The sequence below is a fragment of the Neodiprion pinetum genome, chromosome 4 (assembly GCF_021155775.2).
Source record: "Neodiprion pinetum isolate iyNeoPine1 chromosome 4, iyNeoPine1.2, whole genome shotgun sequence".
Classification (NCBI taxonomy): Eukaryota; Metazoa; Arthropoda; class Insecta; order Hymenoptera; family Diprionidae; genus Neodiprion; species Neodiprion pinetum.
The window spans coordinates 4,048,402-4,063,425 of NC_060235.2; the positions used below are offsets into that span (position 1 = coordinate 4,048,402).

General features: G+C 36.5%; 1 protein-coding gene across 3 annotated transcripts in view; it reads right to left on the reverse strand.

The window, feature by feature from the left end:
* Positions 1 to 570: 570 nt before the first annotated feature.
* The window catches only part of kuz (zinc-dependent metalloprotease kuz), a 104,729-nt gene continuing 90,275 nt past the window's right edge, over positions 571 to 15,024 (reverse strand). For 2 of the 3 annotated variants that reach the window (XM_046620725.2, XM_069135204.1), the window contains exons 4-15: positions 10,633 to 10,940; positions 9,293 to 9,439; positions 8,604 to 8,755; positions 8,278 to 8,512; positions 7,906 to 8,080; positions 7,598 to 7,751; positions 7,325 to 7,502; positions 6,979 to 7,209; positions 6,775 to 6,891; positions 6,520 to 6,684; positions 6,283 to 6,412; positions 571 to 5,106 (exon numbers count right to left, since the gene is read on the reverse strand). In XM_046620725.2, the coding sequence (XP_046476681.1) occupies positions 4,946 to 5,106; positions 6,283 to 6,412; positions 6,520 to 6,684; positions 6,775 to 6,891; positions 6,979 to 7,209; positions 7,325 to 7,502; positions 7,598 to 7,751; positions 7,906 to 8,080; positions 8,278 to 8,512; positions 8,604 to 8,755; positions 9,293 to 9,439; positions 10,633 to 10,940 (2,153 nt within the window). In that variant the 3' untranslated portion in view covers positions 571 to 4,945. The remainder of the gene's footprint in view (positions 5,107 to 6,282; positions 6,413 to 6,519; positions 6,685 to 6,774; positions 6,892 to 6,978; positions 7,210 to 7,324; positions 7,503 to 7,597; positions 7,752 to 7,905; positions 8,081 to 8,277; positions 8,513 to 8,603; positions 8,756 to 9,292; positions 9,440 to 10,632; positions 10,941 to 15,024) is intronic. The other variant, XM_046620727.2, reaches the window with a different exon arrangement.

Genomic DNA, 15,024 nt, shown 5'->3' on the forward strand with positions numbered 1-15,024 from the left:
ACTTGATGCCTCTGGTTTATCACATTTTCATATTGTTAAATGTAAAATGTACGTTTTTATTATTTTTTTACAATGTATCTATAATCACATTAACATAACACAAGAGATATTCACAATTATATGTTATTCATACTTTTAAAACATGTCACGTTCTAAACATTTTTGGGAGAAGAGAAGTGAGTTTTTAAACTACCATCGGGCAATTGGTCAGTTATCATGCACATTTGAACGCAGGTATACCGTGAGCGTCTGAAATAATATTTAAAATGGAGAAAAAAGAAGAATTCATTCTAAGGATTCAAGGCCACTTGGTGCTTTTTGATATCCAAGTAACATGATTCACGTAATCTCCAAAAAATCAGTCAAACCGTACATAATAAAAAAGAAAAAAAGAACCTGAGTATCAAGGTGAGAAAGAAACAAAACCAGTTGCAGACAATATTGATAAGATATTACAATATTTTTTTTGGATCGTTAGAAAAAATATAATTCTTCAATTTTTTTTTTTCTTCTTTTCTTTCTCGAGTCTAATATTATGTACAGGTGATAGAGAGTATCGCGTTACGACTGAAATAAATATATGTAGCCTAAGCGTAGATAATATATATGTTTGGGATAAAGAATTTTTTTTTTTTTTTTTACGTTTTCTTCAAATTACCGTTACACTTCACACGCACACAAGCAATTTCGTATTTTCAAAACAGCCAGGCCTCATCCTATAAATCTTGATCACCACATGAGTTACTATAGTATCGAAATTGAGGATTCCTAATGTTTTGTGTCATTTAAAAAAAAACGATAATCATTCCAATAATCCATCAAATTTTTGTTACAACACAAGTCGAAGTCTCCTTTTTTAAGAACCATGTACCATGACTCAATTCAGTAGAAGTTTGTTGCCGTAGAAAAAAAAAAAAAATAATGCAATTTTTATTTATAAAACGGCCTACAAAATCTTGGGAAATTCGTTACAGGCTTACTTATAAAACATATAACTGAGTCCTCGGTCATGAATGGATTAAAATAGCACCATGGTTACCAGATATTTACATCTTCTAATTACAAGGCCGTCAGCTACCTTTACAAACTAAGATAATGTTATTAATTATTCACATTATTCAAGCAATAACCTTTCGATCGTGTTGAAAATTAGGAACTCGCTCTACGGATAAAAAATAAATTCATTGCTATGACAATGTACAACGTAAGATATTAACGCAACAATCGACAAGAGATGGGTGTATGATAGTCATCGTGGGACTCGGATACGTTCGACAGTTAATTGTAAGCTTGAAGACCTCAACTAGTGTATTAAATGCATTTAGTATAATGTGAATATATTGCATTATTCGGCAAGATTTGCGTTATAGAATGAAGCCAGCTGATAGATTTGCATTACGGCAAATTTTCAGAGCTAATTTCTAAGATTTTATGATGCCCTAGCTACAGTCGAGCCTGATATAATGTTTTCTCACACATTCGTGGTACGTAGTACTAAGTTTATACTGTCTTGATTACAAAATACAGAATAATATTTTGCTATAGTACAGATTTTATATAAAAACAATTATTTTATTATTCACTTTACCATTTTTACCTTCATTTCCTCTTTTTCTTTCTTCGTTAAATCTCGTTTTGCTTTTACATCATTATTATTATCATTATTACTAATATTATTATTATTATTATTGTTGTTAATATTATTATTATTATTATAATTATAATCATACTTTATAATATTAATATGTATATTTACACAAGTATATTTTTCCATTGTCATTATCATCTTCCTCGTCACTTTATCGTTTTTCACATACAATCCGTTTATAAATCACATTGCGCCTATTGTACATTTTCATATACCGAACGATGTACGAATTACAATGAATACACAAATTTGGCTGGCTATTTTTCCCTACATTTCACTATCAAATTCAATCTTCATTTTCATACCTCTTGCTATATAGACAGTGGAGAAAAAGTCAATGAAAATTTCAAATGAGATACACATATGTATACATGTACGTATAATATGTAACCGCTGATGAGCAGACGCCTATAGAAATTGCCAGGAAAAACGCTGCTAATGATATTAAAATTTTACTACATATGTACCTATAATTATTGAATATATTCATTTAGTAATTATCGTAGAGATATTCATGCAATCGGAATATAAACCACATATACCCTATGTATAAGGAAATAAAAGTGATAAAGGGATAACAGTTTACTGTGAAACGTTGTCGCTGACAGTTTTGGTCGATTAAAACAGGTCAAGAGCCATTGAGTAGCTGTTTTTCCTGGTACGCGTACACATATCGATATACATCTTTGGTTCTATTTCTACCAGAATTTTGCCAGCCATAGATATAGTTCCACTCCCATTTATAGAAAAATAGTATTTTGCGGCTATTACAGCTGGTCTGTCCGCCTTTTTCTTGTACTCCGTAATTAAAACCCGTTCAAACTATTCGAAACAGGTATAGATTTAATTGAATCAACAGAATTGGCGAAGGCATATTTCTTATAATTTAGGGATAATAAATGAATAATCATTAACGATAAGATAGGCCTTAATGAGAAAGTAACCATTGGTTATAGGAATAGATAGAGATAGAGATAGAGAGAGATAGAGAGAGAGAGAGAGAGAAGGGAATTAAGTTAGAAAAAATAATGCAGGACTGAAGTCCACAATCAAATTATTAAATCTGTTTGAAGGAATTTTTCGAAATTAGGAGGCTTATGTAGGTGGTTGTTAAAAATAAAAATATATGTAACTACGGAGGTATATTAAAAAATTTCATTTTTTTTTTTGTTCTAGTGGCAATGGATTAACAGTTAAAATTAAAATATCGTATGTATAGTATGATCAGCCTTTGCTTAAAAATGATATCCCTGTTTTAGTACTACATAAATTTTTATGTATAATATTTAATATGACCTTGTAATATTATGAATATAAACAAAAATGTTGAAGTACTGAATCTGAAGAAGAAAATAAAATTGAATTTGAAAAAAAGGAACGGAGATCACACTCTCTTTTTTTATGAATTCATGCTTTTTTTTTGTTTCGGGAAACATTGTGCTGATTGACTAAAACAACGTAATATATAATATATATGTATAAATTGAAATGCTATTTAAATATCATTTACAATTATCCATTAATAGTAAATATATATGTGTATAAATTATAATGTAATCAGTAATATTCAACTAATTAATAATAATCAATACATAATTGTAAAATGAGTATCACTATAAAATGATCAGTTTCAATTTCTTTTTTTTTCTTTTTTTGTTTTACCATCATCATTCATAGTTGCACTCGCTTCAATTGGCTAATAAAAATTAGTATAAGAATAATACATATCAATTATATTATTATATTACAATGGTACAGAGATCAAACGAATGACCTGCAATGGTTTGGTAATGCTGGATTCCCTTTAGTTTCCGCCTCAAGAGTTTGTTTGCCTTTATACGATAGCTGGTGCAAATGAAATAAGAAGTGTTAAAAAATTTCTTCTTCTACACGTTATATCTATGAAATAAAATATAAGTTCTGCTTCCTTTTCAGACCATATTCAAAGTTTCACTCAAATTCGGCTAAGCAATTAGTGTTTCATTTCGGATTAGATTTTGTTAAGAAATAAATCCACAAGGTATTCGCGACCTAACGTTAAACTTTTATATCCAATTTATTGCGGTGTGCACACGATGATTCAAGATACCATATATCGTGTTTTAGATACTAACGAACAGATTCATCACCCTAAAATGTATCATAGGAAGGATATGCGTCTGAAGGAGCACTAAATCATAAAATGTGAATCTAGTAATGGGTTTTTAACATTGTTGTATGGCTTGGCTGTAGTCATAAAACAGTTACAATAGAAGATAAAGCAGTGGTTATACGATTTCTTTCATTTCTTCCTCGTTTTTTCTTCTATTCTATAAATATCACAGCTAAAATTTTCACAATTACTTGGATGAAAAAAACAACTGAATCGTCTGTAACAAAATTTCAAGGAGACTTGTTACTATTTGATTTAAATAAATGAAGATAATGGTATATTTTTTCTTTTTTCTTTTCTTTTTTTTTTTTTTTTGTAAAATGTAATATGATAAGTCAATAAGTGGATAGATGGTGAGGAAACCAATAACGATTTACTTTAAAATATAAGAAAAGTTCAAATCAATGAGAGATTCAATAATTCCACCCCGTGAATCACAACTTCGTAATATTGTCATACTTAACATCCTATCAAAGCATCCATCCAATCCACGACAGGTCTGTTTGGAAGCAAAGATTGCCGAGTTAGAAGATTATGAATTGTTTTTGTAAATAACGGGAACGATCGAGGAAAAACAAGTGTTTTAAAATTGATATTTTAGGAGTTAAATTATATCGCGATAATTTCAACCTTGGTTTTAGTCTAGACTTTTCTTTCCTATCTCTTGTTCCTTCTTTCTTTTGTTGTTCCTGTTGTTCTTCTTAGGGCAGTGTGACCATGGTTATCATAATTACTACTTACTTGATGAAGTCTACTGGTATATTTATATATAATTTATAAAAAAAGAGCACTGGATGCTAGGTCAAATACGGGGTTCGATTAATCTTTCTAAAGCGTCATGAATATCTGATAAAATTGTAACATTTGTCTTTTCCTGACGAGGAAATTTCATCCAGACGATGATTCACATTTCTCTAACTTTCATGACGCGAGCTAATAATTATGTATAAGTAATAATAGTAATGATGAATGATAAACAACATAATTCAAATTAGTATCCAGCTCTCTTTGACACTCTGTCTTTCTCTCTTGGGCCGCTCATTTTCCGAGCAATAAAGAAGTCCAAACGATGCTCTTACGGTGGACTGCGATGAGACAGTTTTCACAAAGTAACGCCAAATATGGTTTGGGACTCTCTAGTGTCGTCAAACCTTGTTGTGAAGCCTCATCTCATAGGCTGTGCCCCTACCACCTCCTCCGGAACCCGAATAGGCCCCGGCATACAGTTCGGGACGATTTGACCGGCCGAAGTTGGCTGTTGGACCACCTGCTGGTGGCGCACTAGCTGTGGGAACCGAGCGATAGCCTGTTTAAAGTTTAGAAACAATGTTTGAACCAGAGAAGAGGAAACAAAAAGAAAAAGAACACGAGTGCGGAAGAACGTAACTTGAGACAGAAAATACAGGAAGTAAGCTTTGTAAAGGGTAGCATTTTGGAATTCATCGTTATTTGAGTAATCACAAGACATCCGAGGATCTAGACTAGGATTTTGTTAGCTCATGCAGAATATGCGTTACACTTTTCGAATAGTTTTGAAAGCAGCTGGCTTTGGTATGATTGGGATACTTTACTGGAAATTGTTGCAGTTTTTACTCGCCGTAGGAGAAAAAATATAAACAATAACGAAAATATTTCCTTCGCATTAGCATTAGCGGCTATGGAGAATAATTTTCAGACGTTCATTGGATACAAAAATTACAAAGAGGAGAAAAATCGGAATTAATTAGAGCGGTGCATCATCACAGTATAATAACAATAATAATGAAAGCAGGCAACTATATGTCACAGGTTTGCAGTCAGACAGAAAGTTATAGGCTACACGTCGATTGCAAAAGCGACTACATAAGTTTCCAGGATCAAACACAAGAATTTTCAACACCGACTTTTGGCATTCGCCCAAACAGTCAAGTAATCTGTCTTCATCTTCGTTCAAAGTAATCGAATTGTTCATTACTTTAATTCTAAAGCCAGGCTAATAAGGATTCGTTGAATTCTAATTACTACAAAATGCCCGAGTTTTTGAAAACCGTTGTTTTCACGTCTTTTGAAACGAACCGTTTAACATAGACTTTAAACGTGAATTGGTCGGACAATAACGAACTGATATCCAAGGATTTAATCCTGTCAAAAGTATAATGTAGGCCCGAGCTCACCTCTGCAGCTCAGAGAACAAGATTATCAGGTAGTGAGGCGCGTCGCAATCAATGTGAGGGAAATGCAAACATGAGAAACACTGATGTAGTTGCGGGTTGATAATAAGTCGTACACGAATAAATATATATATCTCAGCTAGGTTGTTCGGTGAAATTTGATTTTCGATACGTTAGTGTGATATTTGGTGAAAAATAACTGTCTCTAAAATATCATTGGCAGAAAGACGTTTATAGTTGCAAGGGCATCGAGCTTGGTCAAGAAACAGGTAGAAAGTCAAATTTTACCGATGGCATAGTTTCTAGTAAAGGATCGAGGTATGTGGACGTACCTTTGGGAGGATAATACTGAGCTCCTCTACCTTCTCCGTATCCATGCGAAGGACCGCGCTGTCCGTGACCTCCCTGTCCTTGCCTCGGAGGAATGCTTCGCGGACCAGCACCGCCTCCGTGATGATGTCGCTGGAGAAAAAAATCAGTGACAATCAGATTCGCGGCAACAAACAAAAGGGAACGACTGAACAGCTCATCGATGTCTAATCGATACTGTGATATTTCGTTCAACTCACCATTCTCCTTAGAGTATTCATCGGCCTTCTCAATGTTTCACTAATCCGTCTTGCCGGCGGTTTCTTAGGATTACTGGAAGGAGTGTGTACCGCGCAGCACTTGATGAACAGGCCCATAAAAATTATGAACGCTATCCCCATCAGCAGTACCGCCCACCAGTACTCCTGAAACGAATTGTCACCGATAAGCGTGAAATGTCGTTCGATTGGTTATATCTCGATTTAAAACAAGGAATATTCCCTGCTCAAACATACCGTAACCCATTGAGAAAGCGTGAGTAAAGTCTCCTTGTTGAACAGTAGATTTTTCAATCTTGCAAGCGGCCCTTCGGCGTCGACTGCTCTGCATTTAAGGAACACGTCGCAGTATCCCTGAAGAAGAAAAATGGGTTGGAAAAATTTTGTTTCAGCGACAAAAATCATCTTGCACGAATAAGGATCTACGAGTTTCATCTTTACCTGGAAGTTATCACAAGGCGAGCCTGGCCTCAGATTGATTGCCCCTTTTCCCTGGGCTTTCAAGTGAGGAAGCTCGCTGGTACTGCGACACGTCGAAACATCAGTACCATTCTGGCAAGCCAACTCGCACAGCTTGCGTTTATCAATATTCGGTTTGTTGCTCGTTAAGAAGCATTCCGTAAGATTCCATTCCAGACATCTCGATCCGATACATTCCCCCTTGATGCACAACTGTTGGGAACGTTACAGATTTACTAGACAATCACTTTTTCGAAATTATAATCGATACGTGTATCGGAAAATTAACTGAGACATCTAGAATAAGTATCACATGTTCTTTTGTTACCTGAGTTTCCTGGTTACATTTGGTGTTGTTAGCTTTTGGTTCTGGCGGAGGACACACGGATGTTGTTCCGTTGCAAACCGAGTCATGACTGCATTCCGTTTCAATTTTGCACACAGACTTGTTTGCGAGCGGTATAAATTGGCACGTTTCGCTCGAACAGCAGGGTCCTTGGCTCGGACTGTGAAGGAGAAAAAGTTAATTGAATATCATCAGGAATATCCTGACTCGTGAAAAGGCTAGGCTGAAAAATTTACAGCAATAAATACAAGGTACCTGCACTGCGCTGAATTTGTCCTACGACACTGGTTTTTCGACATCGGTAAGCGTGGATAGCAACACTTGTCTTTGCATTCCTCTTCGTCGTATCCGCAATCGCATTCTTCCCCTTCCTCGACGATTTTGTTCCCACAGAAAGCGCCGGCAGGTGCTGTGAAAATATTAGAAAAGTCTGTGAAATATTCTATTTCGAAACACACAACAACAGAACTTTTAATTGGTCTTCAATTTTTCATCCCTCCGTATCTTTATTTGTAGTAAGGTAATACTTTCACATTATAAGTAAGGTGCAATAATCGTCTCACCGGTGAAGCAGTTCCTCTTTTTCTTATCCTCAATCGCGTCCAGGACGTTGCTGATGTTCCCTATACTGCACTTTGAAAATTTACTGTTGTTCGGTCTGTCTCCACTGGTGGCCGAGGCGAACATAATAAAATTTCCGTGTAGTCCACCGGGTCTGCATTCCGGTGGAAAATCGTGCTGCATAAAGTAAAACAAACCATTATCAGAGATATTAAATTTCGACAGAAATTGGGTAAGAATGGCACGATGAATTTGGTATATAAATTGTATTTTTTGACAGGATTATCGATCATAAGTATCGATTCATCTTTTTGCATAATTAAAGATTCAAAAATGATTACGGTACGAAAAATATGATCTATCGTTATAATTACCGGCGATCCAAAGTTGTGGCCAATTTCGTGAGCCAACGTCAGCTGGGAAACTTTCGGTGGTACTCTGCTCGCATAGTTTACAAATGTGATGATACCGGTGTTCAACGATCTCTTCGTCGACTGATACATTCCGCCGACGGTTTCCGTGTAAGTTTTGTACTTCTCGCAAATACCGCCCGAAGCACCGGACGCAGATGCGACCCAAGCAAGTCCAAGAGTACCCCCGGTAAAATCTCTGGAAGAAAATGAACGTGCGCAATATTTAATGTGACTAATATTTGCAGTAATTTCTTACTTATTTCTATATATAAGATTATGGAATTTACCTGTATGTGAAAACGTAAGCTAGGCAAAAAGCTTCGTGATTGCCAAGCGAGTGTAGATTGAGAAAATTACTGACGTCTATGTTTTCCATGCAAAAGGGATTCGACGTGTCGCCATAATTCGGGGGATGAGTACAAGGCTTGTCGTCGTCGATCTGAAAGGATTATTAATTTTTTTATTTTTATTTTTCTACACCAAAAAAAATTTCATTTGTTACAGTAGCTACAAAAATTCAGTAAACCGAGTATCGTTAAAAAAAACTGTTTGAATATTGTTGGAATTACGAAAAACGAGGTACGCAAAATCAGTTTGTGAGGCTTACTCTACTTTTTTAGTTCAACGAGGCTTTAACGTCAATTTATCGTTGCACGAGCATTAAATTTTCGCAACAGTTGCAAGAAAATCTAGCAACAGTGATCGTAATGAGAAGGAATAGTAACGGATACTAGACTTTCCGGTAACAGATACAAAACTACTTTTCACTTTGTACCCAGAGCTATATTTTTCGACTGTGGTAAAAAATGAAAATAGTTAAGGACCGAGCGGTAACCGGAACTAAAAATTTCTCCCAGTGTAATCAACGATAATAAACCAGTGCGATTTCCGCTACACCACCAAAATTCTTGTTGCAATATTTTTGATTCTAGGATATTTATCGCTTTGCAAATCTGTACACACACACACAACGTACCTTTATTCTCTGAACTTCAAATTTGATATTTCGATGCTCGCTCCTACCGTCGAATCTTGTACCCGTGTAAATATAGTTCACGGCTATAACGTGTTGCGATATCAGCGAAAGAATTTCCTCCTTAGTTTTTTCAACGTCATGACCCACCTGTGAAAGAAAAAAAACAATAATAATGATAACGAAAATAACAACAATAATTCCGTTGTCAAATCGAGATGCGTAGATAGCATCGGGAAAGTTAAACTCTCATTGCGAAGCGAATGAAAAATTTTATGTACAAAATACTGACTTAAAAATGAATAGAGAAAATCGCGTAATGTATTTTATCTACGTAGTATCAATAATTTCTAACACATCCAACAAATAAACCGTTAAATTCCTGAACCTTGAAAATTGAGGCAAAATGATAAAGGAAAAACGAGACACAATAGTGGGAATAACAAAGGAAGGAAAAGGCGTGAATAATGTAGGCGGAGAATGAGAAAGAGAGAGAGAGAGAGAGAGAGAGAGAGAAAAGGGGAGAAAAGCTCCCGCCGTTTGCGATTGAATTTTTTATTTTTTTTTATCGCCTAGCGGGTTGAAAGTATTCACTCTGCGAATATTTCTTCTTCCGTTCCGCTTTCTTTTTTCTTTCTCTCTCTCTCTCTCTCTCTCTCTCTCTCTTTCTCTCGCTCACTACGAATAAAAAACAAAAAAGGTAGAAAAAAAAAGTATGCTATATACAATATGTATAATACATGTATAATATACGGACAGGTGTACGTAGGTACACGTACACGTACAACGCACAACGCGTTTCGTACGATGTATCTAAATATACATACGTGTAGATCTACGATGTTGCGAAAACGCCTAACAAATAAATTCTCACACGCACACACACACATACACTGTGCATAGGGCGTTGGGTAGGTATGTACATACACAAACCGATCAAAAACCGAGCCGTCTGGTCTGCGAAAAATTTCGCATTCACATTTCGCAATAAATATGGCTGAGTCCACCGCGTGGACGTGTTACGTACGTCTGTGTGTACATACATATATATATATACATGATGTATAATCTGCGAAACGTTGGGCAAAATTGCGATTATTCCTCCAAGGGTGGAACGCGATATTTGTAGGGGTAATCAAAAAAAAAAAAATCATTCCAGGTAATTTCCAATTCGAAAATCACTCGACTGTGAACGAAAAAGGAAGAGGGAAGAAAAAAAAATAAAAATTACACGATACACAACAGGTGAAAAAGAACCGGGGTTGTTGATTGAAAATCGATAAAAAAAAAAAATAAAAGAAATAAATAAATTTTTGCCAAGGTGATCGATTTCTAACGCTCACCGTCTCGGATATGTGCCTCCAGATTAGGGGATCGGTCTGTATGAAGAGAGAACACGTGTTATTCTTCTCCTGCTTGGGTCGCGTCTCCCGCCTCGTCCTCGTCCTCGAGCTTTCAAGCACGTTTGCCTGTCGCGAGTATTTGTGCCCGGGATCCTCGTTGTCGTCGACCCAAGGTGAATCGACCTTCGCAGCATTTCCTGATCCAGGTTTGCTCTTGGATGACAGCGGCGGGTCCGGTTCACCAGAATTTTGAACCGCGTCCATCCATTGGACCCTTTCTTCGGTCACGCCACAACCCGACGAGTGTCCTGTAAAAAATCGGTATCAAGTATTTGAACATATATAAGAATGGGGCGGCTCGTTTGAACCGTAGAAACGCGGGGAAAATCAGGACGCGTTCTTGATCGGTGTGAAAAAGTTATTTATTCGAATTAGAAAATCTCTTGAGAAGAAGAAGAACCTTCCGTTCTGCATTTGAACGTAAATTATAAATTTATTTATCCGGTTTACACGATGAAATCAATCGATCAATCGTTTACTCAAGTAAAATTAATACAGGGCATCGATTCACTAACAATAAAATTTGTCTTAAGAAAATATTGTCCGACAACAGTTTCACTATATTTTAATGACGATTCTGTCTACGTTCCAACGATTGGAATCGCGATTTTCAGGCGGGATGCATTGTAGCATGCATGCACTTCAAGTCTCGCCATAAAATGAATTCGACATTAGGTGGAATTTCGGAAATTCAACTCCGTCCCTAGATATCGCTTTTCATTCGATTTCCCACTCGACGCGGCTTTGCATTCTTTAGGCGACCATGAAAGGTGGGCAGATACGAGACGCTTTCTATATATATTTGGATTTTAGGATGGTTTTCACCCTTGCATATCGACAGCGAAGTGCGAGTATATATCGAGAGCTTGTGTATGTATGCAAAAAAACGTGCGCTAATATTGGGAATTCATACCTCGTCAAATAATTATTCAATTATATTGGAGTTTTTTTTTTTTTCATCTGAAAAATAGGATTGCTGTTTTCAAATTTGAAATAAATCGGGTGAACCGTATTCGAATAATCGTGAGCACCGTAAAACATCAAACGGAGAGAAATGTTTTACGTTATTGTTCATGACGAGGCTTCATATTAATTTATTCTAATGAGAAACAAAATATTCAAACTATCTAAACTCGATCTACGTACTTTTGTATAAAATAAAACTTCAATCGAATTGAATAATTTATTGTGAATATATAAATTCCCAATATTTATCCACTTCTTGCGTGAAGTTATTTCAAATTGAAATTACTAGAATGATAATAGAATAATTAATACGAAATATTATTATTTGATTTTCGTTTCCTGCACCGCGTCAGAAAATTGCGGTAAATGTAAAACGAGATGAAAACGATCGATCGAAATTCGAGATAAAAAAACGTACCTTATATTACGTGTATGTACGTATAGAAACGTTATTCGAGAGTTTGAGAATTGGTTTCTTCGTCTCAAAGCGAGGCGGTGGTACAAACCTCTATACGTATATATATATATACATATAACGAAATATAATTTTGTTGTAAATTCGGTCACGTCAGCTATATGAAGACCTCGTGACTAAAATTTGCAATCCGAAAACTACGCTAAAACACAAACAGCGCGATTTTTATACTTATCGTGTTATACCCGAAGACTCGAGCCCCGTCGCTGTGTACCCCTTTGAAAAGTACGTGCTTAGAAGAGAAAAAGTCAAAGCCACCGCAAGGAGGAAAAAATTCGGCAATGGTATGCCGGAGGGTTGTTTCGAAACCGAGCGAGTTCACGGTTTCGTTTTTGGGTTAGTCTAAAGGTTCTCGTATTGTTCGCAGGCAAATATCCTCGAATATCCAAGAAACGCGGTCGGCAAACAGACTCGAGACAAATCAAGCTTAGCTTCTTCTTCTTCTTCTTTGTTGCGTCTTTTCCAAAATTTTTCGCAAGTCACGTAGCGTCTAGTTCTCATCTCGTGCTTTTACCACAAATAAAAATCACCCACTGTATAGAAAAGTGTCTGCCCTGTAATCCTCTAAAGTTTTTCATCACAAGAATTATTATCGAACAGAAATCTATTTCTAAAATGATTTCTTTCACGGTCCTAACAAAATGCTGTACAGTGTAAGTTTTGTACGTTTTTTTCTTTTTTTTTGCTCACCGAATGAAACAGAAACTTTGTCACCCGATTAACTGTTAACTGATTGCGCGGTGATTTGAACGGGGCCTTTTTCGTTTATGGCGGTGGTAATGCATCGCTTATCGCGGTTTCCGCACCGGTGCTATAATAAAAATGATTGTTCGAAAGTGGAACGCGAAAAGACTCCGTCGAGTCGTTCGATGGATGAAAGACGCAGTATCGAGGGTTACTATCTCCGCAAAAGTAACTCGGAAAAAAAATCCATCTCTGGCGATAAAAATACTTAAATAACACACACACACACACACCACACTCACACGCAGACGTACAAATGCGAAATAAACAGCGCTGATATACAGTTGAAATTGCGTTAATATTCGAACAAAGCAGAATTCAACTGTCAAGTATTAAATGACAGCCGAGAAAGTTGGGAGACCGTCTAAGGCCAGTCCGTCAGTCCATTTGCACCAGTTATAAACTCAAGTTAATTGTAAGACGGACAGTTCAGCAGCAGCAGTCTATTTGCCGAGATGAATCCCAGCGGTGTACAAAAGGAGAGAATGAGAAAGTGAGAGAAAAAGTGTGTGAGGGAGAGAGAGAGAGAGAGAATGGGAATCTGGGACTTCGCAGAAACCGCAGGGGCAGAAGTACATACGCAGAAGAGGCGTGGTGGTCGGTTGGTTCGCCGGTTAGTTGGTTGATGGTTTGGGTCCGTTGTTTTACGGTTGCTTCATTGGTAGGTTGGTACACAGGACGACAGACTCGCTTACGGTATGCAGGGTAGATCGATACGTAACAGGCTTCAAAGTTTCGCACTTTGGTCGACAAAAGCAACGACGAAACCTAAATTCATACCCTCGTGAGACAGGGAGTGACAAAAAGAATGAAGAAATAAAAAAAATAACAAAAATCGTATCGAGGACAAGGACGCGAACAAATGTCTGAGTCATTGTACGGTTTGCGACCTGAAGATATCTACGCTATTAATTGGCATGAAGAAGCGAGCTTAGGGTGAGACGAAGCTCCGGGTAATCGGATTGAGCGGACATTTCGGATTTGGAACCATTGCGGTCATAATAATATGATTCACTGAGAGAAAATGGAAAATTAGTTTTATAGCTCTTACCGGAAAGTCTAGTATTGGATGAGATTTTTTATTGGATGAGAATTTAAATGTATTATTGATGCCGTGTCACTTCGAAACTATTATAAAGCCATTGGAAGCTTTGATAGCGTTACTCTGGACGATGCGATGTGTTACATTAAATACAAGGCTGAAGTTAGTAAGGCTTGCATAACGAAACATAAGGGCAAAAAAACTTTGTTGTACAATTTGAAGAACGATTTCTTTCAAGGAGTTGGTTTTTCGAATTATGAACATGTTTTTTATGTTATGATTTACTATGCTGAATTTCAAACAATCCTAAAGATGGAATTAACGATTTTTCCTAAATCGTTACTAACTTAAACCTCGTTAACAAGTCCCGTGTCTTTATCCCGTGGAAAATGGAAAACTTCCATAATTCGTTTCTTCGGTGACTTGACCTGGTTTTGAATATTATTCGGATAGACATTAGTAAAAGACTGAAACTATGCGCGAATGGAAGAATCACAAAAAAGAAAGAAGAATGAAAACAAAAAAAAAACAAAAAAACAACTCCAAATCCTGGTACTGCGATAACGGGATGAAATTCCTGGTTAATTCCGTTCTTCAGATTCATGCAGGTATAAATGCATTATAATCTAGCGTGAAGGTATTCGGTCGGCAAACAAAAGCTTCGCGGTTAGATATACGAGAGGACAGCGTGATAAATAGAGAATAGTTGGTATACTTGTATGCATATGTAAGCACACCACACGTGGTATGCGGCACTTTATATACGCGCGTTGCAAAATGGCGTATATAAATGAACGGAGGCTGGGAGAAGAATGAGAGAAAGAGGTGGAAAAGCTTTGCGTTCGCGTAATGTCGCACAGTATGCGTATAACTGCGTACGACTTACAATATTTTTTAAGCCACTCGTTACTTTGCAAAATCGACGTTATTAAATAAAGAGCAACGATATATCGAGCACGATAAGTTTGACGAAATTTTAGTACAACAATTTCACCCGAGTCTACAATAACGTTAAAGATGAAAATAAAAGGTGAAGAAAGAAAAATTTGCTTACGTTACGTAATTACAGTTTGAAATATCGTAGGTGTACGGAAACTTTTGGTAA